General features: G+C 39.2%; 1 protein-coding gene across 8 annotated transcripts in view; it reads left to right on the top strand.

Annotated features, from left to right (window-relative positions):
• PHF14 (PHD finger protein 14) overlaps positions 1-13611 on the top strand; it is a 228419-nt gene extending 214808 nt beyond the window's left edge. For all 8 annotated transcript variants that reach the window (XR_005778875.1, XM_040431267.1, XM_040431269.1 and 5 more), the window contains one exon: positions 12501-13611. Coding sequence is in view for 7 of the 8 variants with exons in the window: in XM_040431267.1 (XP_040287201.1) it covers positions 12501-12554 (54 nt within the window). In the remaining variant the exon portion in view is untranslated. The remainder of the gene's footprint in view (positions 1-12500) is intronic.
• Positions 13612-17142: the final 3531 nt, after the last annotated feature.

Genomic DNA, 17142 nt, shown 5'->3' on the forward strand with positions numbered 1-17142 from the left:
TTGTGCGTGAAAATCCCAGTAACTGAGCAGATTGTGAAATACTCAGACCGGCCCGTCTGGCACCAACAACCATGCCACGCTCAAAATTGCTTAAATCACCTTTCTTTCCCATTCTGACATTCAGTTTGGAGTTCAGGAGATTGTCTTGACCAGGACCACCCCCCTAAATGCATTGAAGCAACTGCCATGTGATTGGTTGACTAGATAATTGCATTAATGAGAAATAGAACAGGTGTTCCTAATAATTCTTTAGGTGAGTGTATATCAACCTGCTCAGCATCTCTTGCTCTATAACATGGTGCTTTCAGAATGCATTGCATTTTGTGGTGAGAGGTCCTCTTTAAATGAAGACTATTTGCCCTCATGGTTTTCTGGGCAGTAGTGTGTGTTGTTCATGTTTAGGTGAATCAGAACACTAACTCTTCTAATAGGTTTTCTTCCCAACTCCCACATACACATGGCGACAGCGGCTTATCTCCTGTGAGAACAAAAAGAAAAGACATTGAAATACAGCATGCACAATCCTTTCTTCCTTTCACATCTTTTATCAGGTGGAGAGTTTACAAGAATCTAACTACTATTTGTACAAGAATATAACTACTATAATACTGCCTCTTATAGTATGTACAAGAATATAACGTCTAAAATACTGCCTCTAATGTACGAGTATATAACTACTATAATTCTGTTCCTATATACAAGAATATAACTACTATAATGCTGCTCCTATGTACAAGAATATAACTACTATAATACTGCCTCCTATGTACAAGAATATAACTACTATAATACTGCCTCCTATGTACAAGAATATAACTACTATAATACTGCTCCTATGTACAAGAATATAACTACTATAATACTGCTCCTATGTACAAGAATATAACTGCTATAATACTGCTCCTATGTACAAGAATATAACTGCTATAATACTGCTCCTATGTACAAGAATATAACTACTATAATATTGCCTCCTATGTACAAGAATATAACTACTATAATACTGCTCCTATGTACAAGAATATAACTACTATAATACTGTACCTATGTACAGGAATATAACTGCTATAATACTGCTCCTATGTACAAGTATATAACTACTATAATACTGCTCCTATGTACAAGAATATAACTGCTATAATACTGCTCCTATGTACAAGAATATAACTACTATAATACTGCGCCTATGTACAAGAATATAACTACTATAATACTGCCTCCTATGTACAAGAATATAACTACTATAATACTGCTCCTATGTACAAGAATATAACTACTATAATACTGCTCCTATGTACAAGAGTATAACTGCTATAATACTGCTCCTATGTACAAGAATATAACTGCTATAATACTGCTCCTATGTACAAGAATAAAACTACTATAATACCGCTCCTATGTACAAGAATATAACTACTATAATACTGCCTCCTATGTACAAGAATATAACTACTATAATACTGCTGCTATGTACAAGAATATAACTACTATAATGCTGCTCCTATGTACAAGAATATAACTACTATAATACTGCTCCTATGTATAAGAATATAACTGCTATAATACTGCCTCCTATGTACAAGAATATAACTACTATAATACTGCTCCTATGTACAAGAATATAACTACTATAATACTCCTCCTATGTACAAGAATATAACTACTGTAATACTCCTCCTATGTACAAGAATATAACTACTATAATACTGCCTCCTATGTACAAGAATATAACTACTATAATACTCCTCCTATGTACTAGAATATAACTACTATAATACTGCTCCTATGTACAAGAATATAACTACTATAATACTGCTCCTATGTACAAGAATATAACTACTATAATACTCCTCCTATGTACAAGAATATAACTACTATAATACTCCTCCTATGTACAAGAATATAACTACTATAATACTGTCTCCTATGTACAAGAATATAACTACTATAATACTGTCTCCTATGTACAAGAATATAACTATTATAAGGGTGATATCACTTTTTTTCCCATCCATTTAATGTGTACAAAAACGTATACGTTAATTGGTTGCCTCTAACGGATGCCATACAGTGGCATCGTTTACCTTAACGTTCCCTTGTAAAAAATAAAAAAAAGTGTTTTTTTCCCCAGGCTCTGCACTATTATGTGAACCCATAATGTTAGGAGATACACTGGGGTTACTCCTATTGCTTTCTCATATATACATTGTATGTTTTTGGTTTTACGTTTGCTCCTTGCTCTATTACTGTCATAATTACAAATTCTAATTCGCTAATCACGAGTGACGTTCCTTCAGTCCCAATCTTCGTATTTGCAATAAGTTTAATTAGGCGATTCCTGTAAGGTCATCTCCAGACATATCGTGAAACTGTTAGATGGGAAAGATGTTGGGGAGAGGTATATTAATTGTCCTTCGTATCAGGAGACCTAAGAATCCCCAAATAAGCCGCTTCAAGACAGATAATTGCTTTTTCTCAATTGCGTTACTCGCTGCAATGGAAAAGTGAAAGAAGAAACAAGGAAGTGAGGGGCCGCGGGGGCTTAATGTAGCGCGTAACACGCATTTTGAACTTTATTTAATGAACCGAAAGCTATAAAGTAAATGCTCCATTTAAAGAATTATGGGAAACCGTACAACATTAAAATTTTAATTAATTTTGATCTGATGCAATGAAATCGCCCTTTTTAGCTAAGACTTATTTTATTTTTAATTTTTTTTGTAAAATGTTCATAACTCCCTCATACATAGTATAAGACCATTTTGAAAGATGAAACTTTAAGGGCTCGTCCACAATTTGTGGATCCGCAAAACACAGTTACTGGCCGCGTGCATTCGCATTTTATCGGAACGAACAGAACTGCCAGCCCCTGATAGAACAGTCCTATCCAGCATGCGGACAATAATAAGACTTGTTTTATTTTTCTTGCGGACATACGGACACAGAATGCACTCATTTCTGTGTTTGTTTTTTTTTTTTGTTTTTTTTTTGCTGTCCGATTGAAGTGAATGGTTCTTCATAAGGGCAAAAGAAAACTGGACTGGTCATGGACAAAAAAATACGTTAGTGTGCATGAGCCCTAACTTTTATAGAGGTCTGTTCTGTGATTTGAATTAAAAATTGTCTCGTATTTTCAATTTTTTGCCAATTTTTAACATTTAATTTATTTTTTATATTAATAAAGTAAATAAAAAAAATCACTTATTTTATTTATTGGGTTTTTCTTGGTATTTTCAAAGGAGTCGTAATTCGGAAAATCCTGGAACGGGACAAATCAGTAAAACTAAATCCGTGAAATGAATGAGGCTACTTTCACATTAGCGTTTTCTGTGGATCCGTCATGGATCTGCAAAAACGCGTCCGTTATAATAATACAAGCACATGCATCCGTCATGAACAGATCCGGTTGTATCAGGTCTTCTATAGCCATGACGGATCTGTCATAAACACCATTGTAAGTCAATGGGGGACGGATCCGTTTTCTACTGTGTCAGAGAAAACTGATCCGTCCCTATTGACTTACATTGTGCGTCAGGACGGATCCGTTTGGCTCAGTTTTATCAGACGGACACTAAAACGCTGCAGGCGGCCTCCAGAGCGGAATGGAGACGGAACGGAGGCGAACTGATGCATTCTGAGCGCATCCTTTTCCATTCAGAATGCATTAAGGCAAAACTGATCCGTTTTGGACCGCTTGTGAGAGCCCTGAACGCATCTGACAAACGGAAAGCCAAAACGCCAGTGTAAAAGTAGCCTGAACCTATTTCTCTTTTATATCATCCATCCTCATTGAATATATTAATTTGAATATGTTACATTTTTATTAATATATATTTTTTATAAATTTTTTTGTATTTTTAAATAGAACTGCACAAAACAATTGGTTAAATGTTTCTTGTCCCGGCCCATGAGGTGCATAAATTTAATTTTTTTATATATTTTAAAATCTACATATGGCATACTTAAGAACAATATATAGTTATGTTTTTTTATTATTATTTTTTGGAGATTTTTAAATAGACTTGTACAAACAATTGGTTTAATGTCTCGTGAGGTCCATTCATTTTACCTTTCATTTTTTTTTACATTTATAGCGATATTTCATTTTTTTTTTTTTTTTTTTTTTTTTTTTTTAAATGGAGCTGTACGTGAGAGAATGCAGTAAAACAGCATTGTTTAAAGTGCCCTGGAAATGTGTCCCAGCTGATGGGGAAGGTGAAATGGATGGTGATGTACTAAGAAGTATTATCGTGGAAGCAAGTGATGATTCTTGAAGCCCTCTCTCTCTTCCTTTACCAGCCGGCCCAGTGTTGGGAAATGGAATGCAGCTGATAACAAAAATCACACTTAATAGAAATCCTGAGTGTCACACAGCACTGTTCGGAGTAACTAGCTTTCCTATTAAACCATGGCTATATAGATGGGAAAAAATAGCAGACTTATCCTCTACTGCCACCTACAGGTGCAGCCAAGCATGGCATGCTGCATTTCACCGAACACTAAATATGTTTTTAATCTTCTCGGTGTGCAAACACGTACCGGAACTCTGAGATTTAAGTCTAAATACATTTGTTGAATTTTTCGTAGGATTTCAAATCTTAAGTGTATTTATTTTCATATGTAAGTGGGGAGGATTATAGAAAAGAAATGTAGGCTGCCTTGTACCGGGTGGTCCCAGTGGGGACACTTTCTTGATGACTGCTTCAGAATTCGTCACGAAGCAAATGTCAAACTTGTCGAGGCTGCCGCTATGAAAATGATCCATGTCGCTCGGTCTATTTTCCTAGGGAAACAAACAGCTGTCTTATTGCTGTGCTCCTCCGGTGACAGAATATGCCATTTATCATGAGGAACGAATATCTGCCTATTAATAGCCACCACTGGAGAGACGCCACTGCTCTACCTTTTTAAATATTGAAGACCACGGCCGTAGACCTGCCGAATATTAAGCGTCCTGTGGTTTGGTGTCTCAAATCTTAGGGTTTTATGCAGTGTGGGATTTTCTATAGTGTCTATGTATTACAGTCCTAGCATATAGTGTAGATAGCTTGTGTTTTCCATGGTATGTATTCATCGAGGTTACGTCTAGTTGCTTTGAAAATTGCAAGAAAAATCTCTCCTTTGGCTCCTCGCGGGACCGGAGGGTCTTCCTATTCTCTGTTTGTTGGTTTCTGTAAATATGTTTGCCAAGTAGGACAGGTTCCTCCAGGGGCGATATAAGAGCTGTGCCGTGTGCCCTGAGCTAATCGGATCTTTCCTCCTTGAAGCTTCTCCTCCCCTTCATGCTTTGAGATACTGCAGCTGCATCCCCCTCCTTTCCTTCTCTTTTTGTTTTTCTTCTTTTTATTATGACTGAGCGTTTCTGAACATCTATTATTGTATAAAGAAGAGAGGGGACCCATTGCAAGAAGTAAAATTGGCCCCCCAGGCTCTCTGGCATCATCATGGGGTTGTTTCTCCTGGGCCCAGTTCCCCACCACCATGGTGGTTTTACACTAGATGCATTTTTTTGATGAAAGAGTTTGAAAACATTCAGTGGAGTAGTTAGAAGAGAAGGGAGCGATTGTAAAAAGTAACCTTGGTTCCCATTACGATGCCAGGCTCTGCCACCCAGGACAGCTGGACTTTGTGTTTGTTTCTCTTATGCCCAGTTCCCCACCACCATGGTGGTTTTACACTAGATGCATTTTTAGTGACTAGGCGTTTGAGAACATTCAGTGGAGTACTTAGAACAGAAGGGGCCAATTGCAAAAAGTAACCTTGGGCCTGATTATGGTGCCAGGTTCTGCCACCCAGGACAGTAGGGCTTGGTGTTTGTGTCCACCACCAACTTTGCTTAAAAAAAAAAAAAGGGGGGGTTCCTCTAGAGAGCAGAACCCTACACCGCTTCTCATGTCCTAATTTCAAAAGGAAACGGGACCAATCAGAGCTGGCTACATCTCTCCAAGGGCCCCCGAGTAGCCGTATGATCTGCCTTTATGGTAGGTACGCCATGAGTAGAAGAAATATCGTGAAACACTTACAGCACCGTCTTGTTGGGACATAAACCTGTCCTTTAGGCTAGAAGGGAGGGAGCAAAGGGGGAAAAAGTGACAACTATAAGGGTACGGCCACACATGACACATACGCTGCAGATTTTATGCAATGAAATTGCATGCGGAGAATCTTCAGCATTTATGATAATAGCAAGTGGGTGAGATTTAGAAAAATCTCGTCAATAGGCTTCAGGAAATTTCTGCAACAGAATCCGTACCGAATTTGAAATGAGGTGTTGGTTTTAACTCCTCCGATCAGCCCTGTACAGGAACAATGAATGACATTTAGTCTAAGAGACGGTTTACAGACTGTAGTTGTTGGTTCATAGAGAAATAAAAAGTCGATCCAAGATATGTGGCCAACACAAAAAATTTAAATAAAATGATTTTGATCTTTACTTTGTTTTTTAAATGTATTTTTATTTAAATATGGGAAAGGGGATGATTAAATTTTAGTTTTGTTTTTTTATTAAAAAATTTTTTTTTCCACTTATGTTATGGACATGACTGCTAACAATCGGTGAGCTGATGACCATGTCTTTGTATTTTCATTCTGATTGGCTTCTGTGGGCCTCATCCCACATTCCCCGCCGGACAGTCCATTTGTTGTACGCGAGACCCTTCGTGTTCATAATAAAATCTGTAAAGCTCATGTTGGCAGCTCCATTTTTTAAGCTTTGAGAGTCGGCATTCATTAAAGCTTTCCTTCTAATTGTCTATGAAGTGCTCCTATAAATCTTCTTTAAATGAGCGGCGAGTAAAGGGGGATGTGTCAGCGGCGCATCCTTGTATGCAGAGTGATTTATCGATCAGTCAGGCTGATATTCGCGTCTGTAACACTCCGTGAGTTGACCACTGACATTAACAAAGTTCTTTGTTCTACATAAAGTCTCGCTGCTTTTGGTTCTGTTTTTTTACTTCAGTGATTACCACGAAGACTACAAAAAATTCATTGCGTCGTCGATTAACCCTTCCAGCTGCCAAATACTTAGATTACACATAGAAAAAAAAAATTACGGCAGAAAGTTTTGTGTAGGAAGATGTACAGGCAACACTGAGCCATTTTATACTTAAAGGGATCTGTCACTATGAAAATGCAGCGTAATCTTGCAGCAGCAGGTGATAGAGCAGGAGGAGCTGAGCGGATGGATATACACTCACCTAAAGAATTATTAGGAACACCTGTTCTATTTCTCATTAATGCAATTATCTAGTCAACCAATCACATGGCAGTTGCTTCAATGCATTTAGGTGTGTGGTCCTGGTCAAGACAATCTCCTGAACTCCAAACTGAATGTCAGAATGGGAAAGAAAGGTGATTTAAGCAATTTTGAGCGTGGCATGGTTGTTGGTGCCAGACGGGCCGGTCTGAGTATTTCACAATCTGCTCAGTTACTGGGATTTTCACGCACAACCATTTCTAGGGTTTACAAAGAATGGTGTGAAAAGGGAAAAACATCCAGTATGCGGCAGTCCTGTGGGCAAAAATGCCTTGTGGATGCTAGAGGTCAGAGGAGAATGGGCCGACTGATTCAAGCTGATAGAAGAGCAACGTTGGCTGAAATAACCACTCGTTACAACCGAGGTCTGCAGCAAAGCATTTGTGAAGCCACAACACGCACAACCTTGAGGCGGATGGGCTACAACAGCAGAAGACCCCACCGGGTACCACTCATCTCCACTACAAATAGGAAAAAGAGGCTACAATTTGCACGAGCTCACCAAAATTGGACTGTTGAAGACTGGAAAAATGTTGCCTGGTCTGATGAGTCTCGATTTCTGTTGAGACATTCAAATGGTAGAGTCCGAATTTGGCGTAAACAGAATGAGAACATGTATCCATCCTCTGATGGCTACTTCCAGCAGGATAATGCACCATGTCACAAAGCTCGAATCATTTCACATTGGTTTCTGGAACATGACAATGAGTTCACTGTACTAAAATGGCCCCACAGTCACCAGATCTCAACCCAATAGAGCATCTTTGGGATGTGGTGGAACGGGAGCTTCGTGCCCTGGATGTGTGTCCCTCAAATCTCCATCAACTGCAAGATGCTATCCTATCAATATGGGCCAACATTTCTAAAGAATGCTATCAGCACCTTGTTGAATCAATGCCACGTAGAATTAAGGCCGTTCTGAAGGCAAAAGGGGGTCCAACACCGTATTAGTATGGTGTTCCTAATAATTCTTTAAGTGAGTGTATAGTTATATGAGAAAAGGTTCTGGGGAACTTGTAATGTATTTATTTAATTTCCTGCTCATTCTGGGCTTTGACGTCCAGGAGGCGTTCCTATCAGTGATTGACAGCTTTCCCTCTGACTGTGTATACAGAGACAGCTGTCAATCACTGATAGCTCCGCCTCCTGGACATCAAAGCCCAGAATGAGCAGGAAATTAAATAAATTACAAGTTTTGCAGAATCGTTTCCCCATAAAACTATATATAAATCTGCTCAGCTCCTCCTGCTCTATAACATGCAGACTGTATAACATTTTCATGTTGACAGAATCCCTTTAAAGAGAACTTGTCGCTTCTCCTGACACGTCTGTTGTAATCTAATCGCTACCTGCATTCCCCATGTAATAACAACTATGGGGCATCTTTACTTATGATTGCCAGCAGTTTGCCATAAAGGTACAGATGGGTGTTACCAGCAGGGGGTGTGTCCCTGCACAGTCTGGCTGCAGAGAGACGCACCCAACTGGTAGCATCCAGATGGACCTTTATTGTAGACTGCTGGCAGTTCATAATTTCTAGAAGGAATAATAGAGGAATGACACAACCTAGAGTCATAAGAATAGATGCTCCACATTTGTTATGACATGGGGGATGCAAGTAGTTACTAAAACAGACATGTCAGGAGAGGCGAAAGGTCCTCTTTGATTTGGATGCTTGGCTTTGCTAACTTAAATTGAAGCAACTTTGCAAATAGTCTTGATTAAAAACCTCTTACCGTTTTGTGTATACAGCATCCATGCAGAACAGCTGTCTCCATGGTTACAGAATACAAACAAACCTTGTGCTACTCCTCTTTCTCTGTTGACAGTAGAAGAGAATCTCTTCAAGATCCCAGGGTTTGTAGTCTCATGGAGACACATAGGTCTGGATAGGAGCTGTATACACAGAACGGTTGTAGAGGCAGTAAATGTGAGGAATTGCCCGATATAAATAGGGGGATGTAAGACATCATTCTGAGTACTGCTCTAGATGTGACTAGAGGTATGGGGCAGCATTGCGAGTGCCGGTGCGCACAGGGGGGGGGGGGGGAGTATAGGACATGATATACAGAAGACTAAGCCACACATGGCCCCTCACAGCTTAGACAAAATCTTCTGCATTGTATTTTAGGAAATATAGCTTTCCCTATATAAGACTCCTGTATTGATCGAGGTGTAAAAAAAAAAGTACATTGAAACGGTCTTTATATCCCAAACCTGTGCTGTTACGAAGCATCTCAAGTGGATGGGGGGATTTCCACTTGGCAGGTGGGTAGACGTGGTCGGGGATGAAGCCCAAAGTGTTGTATTATGTTAGTTTAATATGTTCTTCAAGTTAGGGATGTAGCAGAGCTGAAATGATTTTAACTTTTTTGGGGGAATTCGTATTATTTTGAGTCCCCTGGTGAACCACATGTTTTGAGAAGAGTTTGGCCAGCAGTCTAACTCAAGAACGCAGAGTAAACTCAGCTCTGCTACATGAACAATTGTTGAGGCTTTGGGCCTTGGTTGTCCTTTCATGATCAAGCCTCACACAAAATGATGTCACCTGTTGATGTAACTCGGCAACATCATTCCTGAATCTTTTGGAGATTCAAGTCTCCTTCTGCCGATAGGCTATTTACTACCTTAGACTTTCACCACTTCCTGAGATAACATATGGCCTTCCAGGTAATTGGAAAATTGACAACACTGTCGAGAAAATATGCACAGTGGGATAAAAATATGATTGTGCCGTATATGAGGCATCTGCGGAGCGGAATTTATTGTCGTAACAAATGATAAAGTAAAGAGGATCTTGTTGCAGAAGTAAAATGACGGCTTCACTTCTGTCTGATGATTTACACTCCTGAAGTAGAACAAGATGCAAAAACACAAATCAGGAAGGTGTACGTGTCAAAGGGCTGATCCGTATTAATAAGCAGATCGCTAATCTGATAACGTGTATGGAGTATGATCAGTCCCATATTATGTGGCAAATTACGAATAGCACTTCAGTATTTCTTTCTAATCTAAGTGTCCCTTTTCAGAATACAATAGAGTTCCTATTTTCAACTGTATTACAACTATAATACGACCCCATGTATACAGAAATTTAGCTGTTATAATACTGTTTTTATACAAGAATATATACTACTATAATACTACTCCTATGTACAAGAATATAACTACTGTAATACTGCTCCTATGTACAAGAATATAACTACAATATTACTGCATCCTATGTACAAGAATATAACTACTGTAATACTGCTCCTATGTACAAGAATATAACTACTATAATACTGCTCCTATGTACAAGAATATAACTACTATAATACTGCCTCCTATGTACAAGAATATAACTACTATAATACTGCTCCTATGTACAAGAATATAACTACTATAATACTGCTCCTATGTACAAGAATATAACTACTGTAATACTGCTCCTATGTACAAGAATATAACTACGATATTACTGCATCCTATGTACAAGAATATAACTACTGTAATACTGCTCCTATGTACAAGAATATAACTACTATAATACTGCTCCTATGTACAAGAATATAACTACTATAATACTGCCTCCTATGTACAAGAATATAACTACTATAATACTGCCCCTATGTACAAGAATATAACTACTATAATACTGCCCCTATGTACAAGAATATAACTACTATAATACTGCCTCCTATGTACAAGAATATAACTACTATAATACTGCCCCTATGTACAAGAATATAACTACTATAATACTGCCTCCTATGTACAAGAATATAACTACTATAATACTGCCTCCTATGTACAAGAATATAACTACTATAATACTGCCTCCTATGTACAAGAATATAACTACTATAATACTGCTCCTATGTACAAGAATATAACTACTATAATACTGCTCCTATGTACAAGAATATAACTACTATATACTGCCTCCTGTGTACAAGAATATAACTACTATAATACTGCTCCTATGTGCAAGAATATAACTACTATAATACTGCTCCTATGTACAAGAATATAACTACTATAATACTGCCTCCTGTGTACAAGAATATAACTACTATAATACTGCTCCTATGTACAAGAATATAACTACTATAATACTGCCTCCTGTGTACAGGAATATAATTACTATAATACTGCCTCCTATGTACAGGAATATACTACTATAATACTGCTCCTATGTACAAGAATATAAGTACTATAATACTGCTCCTATGTACAGGAATATACTACTATAATACTGCCTCCTATGTACAAGAATATAACTACTATAATACTGCTCCTATGTACAAGAATATAACTACTATAATACTGCCTCCTTTGTACAAGAATATAACTACTATAATACTGCCTCCTATGTACAAGAATATAACTACTATAATACTGCTCCTGTGTACAAGAATATAACTACTATAATACTGCTCCTATGTACAAGAATATACTACTATAATACTGCTCCTATGTAGAGGAATATACTACTATAATACTGCCTCCTATATACAAGAATATAACTACTATAATACTGCTCCTATGTACAAGAATATAACTACTATAATACTGCCTCCTTTGTACAAGAATATAACTACTATAATACTGCTCCTATGTACAAGAATATAACTACTATAATACTGCCTCCTATGTACAAGAATATAACTACTATAATACTGCCCCTATGTACAAGAATATAACTACTATAATACTGCTCCTGTGTACAAGAATATAACTACTATAATACTGCTCCTATGTACAAGAATATACTACTATAATACTGCTCCTATGTACAGGAATATACTACTATAATACTGCCTCCTATATACAAGAATATAACTACTATAATACTGCTCCTATGTACAAGAATATAACTACTATAATACTGTCTCCTATGTACAGGAATATAACTACTATAATACTGCCTCCTATGTACAAGAATATAACTACTATAATACTGTCTCCTATGTACAGGAATATAACTACTATAATACTGCCTCCTATGTAAAATTATTAATAACTAGGCAGGTGTCAGGGAAAGGTAGGTGACAACCCTTTGTGGACATTACTAGATTTCTACAGTAGATAGATTAGATACAGCTGTGAAGTTTTGTTTGAGAACCGTTGTTCTTACTAATGTTGTTGCTACATAGAATAATTACCTCGATGTCCACACGCTTAGATTTCGAGAACTGACATAAAACGTTTAATTACCTGTTTGTTTTCTTAACACTTACATGTTTTCATATTTATCTCGTAGGAAGATGAAACTGAAAAGCCGGAGACAGAATCTCAACAGCAGGAGACCATGTGAAAAAAAAAGTTGAATCTTGTCAAATTTGCGAACATGTATTGGAAAAAAAAATGGTGTTGCATTAGAATTCATGATTTTCTATAAATAGAAAAAAATTCCTAGCATTACAGAACTGGATGTTTATGGAACATTTCAGAGATGACCTCCATGTAGACAGTTAGGACTCATCAGTTGTACTGAGGCGTTATACGAAGCCCAAATACAAGATTTTGTATGCGCTTGTCAACACTGTATTATGGAGAGAATTCATTTATGGGAAGAAGACTTCCATAATATGGCACGATATGGAGGAACCATATGGTGGAACTGGTAGTGCCTACAACTCTATGGTAGGGAGCTGGAGGAACTTTGTGTGTCTCTGTGCAGACACTGTTCACTCGACCCTGCCATGTACATGAGTCCTTAAAGGCATTTCTACCCTCTTGCCCCTTTTTAAGCGTTCTTACTTACATACTACCTACTGCTCCATTCTGGCTCCCTGGTTCTGTTCTGCAATCTTACAGAAGTGGTCATGTATGCTGCAGTGGCCAGTGACGTGTCCCCAAGAAGTACATGACCTAACTGTGACATGCCGCTTGGGGAGACCAGTGATTTGCCACGGCAGGATACGTGACTCTCTGGGACCACATGTGGGATCAAATGACCACTGAATGGGGCTAGGAAGAAGAAACGGGCAAAAGGATGGACATCCCCTTTAAGCCAAGGGCATAGTTTGGGTCTTCCACTACTGATTCTACAAAAGAAAAAAAAACAGTTGAAACATCTCTACTGCTACATATGAGTTCATGTGGTTTTTTGTATTTTCTCCCCACCCCAAAAATAATATTGCTATAAACAGGGTAGTTGAGGGCTTTCTTATTTTATTTTTATTTTTTTAAGTCAAAGTCAGGAGTGGATCTAAAATGAAACTGAACTTCACCTAAATATTTTTTTTAACTTTTTTTGGCTGCAGTGCAGGTCCATAGTGCTGTGTTCAAGTCGGCCATGATCAGCTGGTGTGCCACCACTTCTCTGTCAGAGTATGTTTTACAAATTAATTTTATGGGGGAAAAATGTTATAAAAGGCAATTTTTTTATAGATGGTTGCAAATTTTCTTTTTAGTCTGTTCTGTGTGGCTAAAATATTCTAATAGTTTAATATTAGTTCTAGAAATGTGTGATATTTCAAATTATTTTTCTGTGACTGTGCCCCATGTACTCAGTGTTTTTGGATTATTTTTTTCCTATTGTAGTTCTTATATGCATGCCACTTTTCTATGTCCGCTAAGTAAGTTTTATTTCTGTTTTTGAAGGTCTATAATTTTGTAATACCGTTACCGCTATTGTACATTTTCAACCCTTTTATGCCCAAAACAAGCAACTACAATAAACAGTATTTTTCTTCAGTCATTTATTTTGTGGTTTATTACATGATATGTAGGGGGTATTGATCTGGTTGATTCCCATAAGGTATGGAGCAATTCCAGGTCTGAATTACAACAGAGCAATGTATATGGATATGTAATCCTTTATAAAGGCAGGATACAACCTTAAAATTGATTCAAAAAATTCAATATGTAATTACAGACTACAAGTATCAACCGATCGGAACACAAAATAGTGTGGCATTGAATGGAAGCCTTTTGGCCAAGAGGATAGGTTTTGCAAACAACAAGAACAATGTTTTTGTCAGGCAGCCAGGGAGACGGACGCATTGTCGCCAGAAGCATGTCACCGCGCGAAGACGTGTCTCTCATTCTCCGAAGGGGTCTCTGGCCCTCCAGTGGGACATCCCTCACCCCTCGCTGGCCATGGGTGATGGGGTGTCGCCTCCGGAGGGCAGAGCTAGTAAAGGTTTGCGTTTTACACAGGCGCATCACTCTGTGGGATCTTTGTGCTGCTGGGAGACGGGACACCATCATTCCCAGTGCTGACGCTGGTCAGGGGTACCGGGACGCCGGATCCCCTAGCGTCAGCTGTTGCCAGGGAACTTCTGTTGACATGTCCTCTGACTTAGACATATGGGGGGTTCCTTCCTCTGCACACTCTCAGCCCTCACCTGTGCTTCCCTGGGCTGAGGGTGGAGATTGGGTGTGACCTCAGCGGTGTCAGGTGATCTGTGGAGGGATATTTAAACCTGGTCTTTTCCCTCCCTCACTGCTGATTATTCAGTTACTTCCCTGGTTTTGGATCTGAAGCTATCTGGTGAGTGGTTTCTCTGGTTATTGACTCTGGCTTTCATTTTGGTTGTCTTCTGGTTCTTGTGCCCTGGCTTACGTTTACTGACCATTCTCGTGTTTCCCTCTTCACCAGTGCATAGTGTCATGGTATTTACTTACGACTTTTTGCCCAACTGCGGCTGGTGTGCCCAGCCGCCCTTGCTATTTGATACCTGGGAAGGGCTCTGCCAAAGTCCACCTTCCTGCTGGAGGCGGGTGACGAGTAGCCCAGCCCTCAAGGGTTTTCAGAATGTGACAGCTTGCGCAAAGTGTGTCTGGTACGCCGCATTTGCTGGCCGTCAGTTTGGCTTTATCATTTCATTAGCATTACAGGTTTTTTGGGGTTTTGGTTTTTTTACAATCTTTTTGTGGGTTTCCACACCTTTTTTTTCTACGCCATTGGCCTAGGGTTAGGATTTAATGTGATATAGTTTTTCCAACCTAAATAGTAGAGCAGCAAATTGGATTTAGATGTGTATTTAGGTAGGTAGGTAGGTAGGTGTGTTTTAGGGTATTTTACCTATAAACCCATACAAGTTGCTTTGGGATGAATCATTATTTTTTATTGCAGGAAAATCTGCAATCCTATGGGAGAAAACAAAAATCTGCAAGTCACACTTAGGCCTCATGCACACGGCCGTGTTCCGCGGCCGAGAGCGGTCCGTGGTAACCCGGCCGGGATTCCTGCTGACAGCAGGAGCGCACAGCGTCATAGCAACCAATGACGCCGTGCGCTCCTGCTGTCAGCAGGAATCCCGGCCGGGTTACCACGGACCGCTCTCGGCCGCGGAACACGGCCGTGTGCATGAGGCCTTAAAGTAAATTTTCTGTGCGTACTTTGCTGCTGAAATAATTTGAAATCTGCCGAAAACCACAGCAAACATGCCACAAAGTCTGTGTTTCTTAAGTAATTACACAAACGGAATTTAAGGGGGTTTTCCAGGATCAGAATATTGATGGCCGCTCCCCAGGACATGCCATCAGATCGGTGATGGTCTGACTCTCAGCACCCCAGCCAGTCAGCTCTTTGAACGGGGTGCGGTACATGTGCAAGTGCTGCAGGACTCTTCGTTGCTTATATGGCGCCATCTACTGGTCTTATATTGATGGCATAGTGTCAGGACTAAGCCATCAATATTCTCACCCTGGAAAATCCCTTTAATTGCTGATTTTGAGGTGTACTTTTATGCTACCTGTGAACTCAGAATTGGGATATTGGAGCTCAATCTAAACAAGCAACCCACACCCCAAACATACTAGTTAATTGACCAGCTCACCCCACCACCCCACATGTTGCTCAGAGCAGCTGTCACTTTCTCTCCAATTCTAGATGCTCTGGAGAGGGTGGGCGTGGCTGGGAGTGATGACCAGCTAACTCCTGTGTGGAGAGAGGTCATCTGTGCACCATCAGCATGGAGTTCTAGATGTATCACCCACATTCCTTCACCTGCATCAATGTGCAACATCCCAAACCTATTCAGGCCGTTACTTGGCAAACAGCAAATCAGTTAAATATTCCATGGGCAATATTCATACTAGGATGAACATACAAAAATTGTTTTTTAGGTGGATTTGCCCTGGTATTTTTCTTTAACTAACCTTTCATAAAGAGATAATGCAGCCAAACTTTCTTCTATAGTCTTTCAAACGCAACATATTGACCATGCTGTGGTTGGAAAATATATTGCATGATGTACAGTCAGGTCCATAAATATTGGGACAGTGACACAATTGTAACATTTTTGACTCTACACAAAACCACAATAGATTTGAAATGAAACAAACAAGATGTGCTTTACCTGCAGACTGACAGCTTTAATTTGAGGGTATTTACATCCAGATCAGGTGAACGGTGTAGGAATTACAACAGTTTGCATATGTGCCTCCCACTTGTTAAGGAACCAAAAGTAATGGGACAATTGGCTACTCAGCTGTTCCACGGCCAGGTGTGTGTTATTCCTTCATTATCCCAATTACAATGAGCAGATAAAAGGTCCAGAGTTCATTTCAAGTGTGCTTTTTGCATTTGGAATCTGTTGTTGTCAACTCTCAAGATGAGATCCAAAGAGCTGTCACTATCAGTGAAGCAAGCCATCATTAGGCTGAAAAAACAAGACAAACCCATCAGAGAGATAGCAAAAACATTAGGCGTGGCCAAAACAACTGTTTGGAACATTCTTAAAAAGAAGGAACGCCCGGTGAGCTCAGCAACACCAAAAGACCCGGAAGACCACAGAAAACAACTGTGGTGGATGACCGAAGAATTCTTTCCCTGGTGAAGAAAACACAAGCAACAAAGCAAGGAAATCGGAACTCAACAATGGATGATTGGAACAGGATAGTGATGATATTTTCATGATGGAACAAATGCATGATGACATTGCTAGTCA

The sequence above is a fragment of the Bufo bufo genome, chromosome 5 (genome assembly GCF_905171765.1).
Source record: "Bufo bufo chromosome 5, aBufBuf1.1, whole genome shotgun sequence".
Lineage (NCBI taxonomy): Eukaryota > Metazoa > Chordata > Amphibia > Anura > Bufonidae > Bufo > Bufo bufo.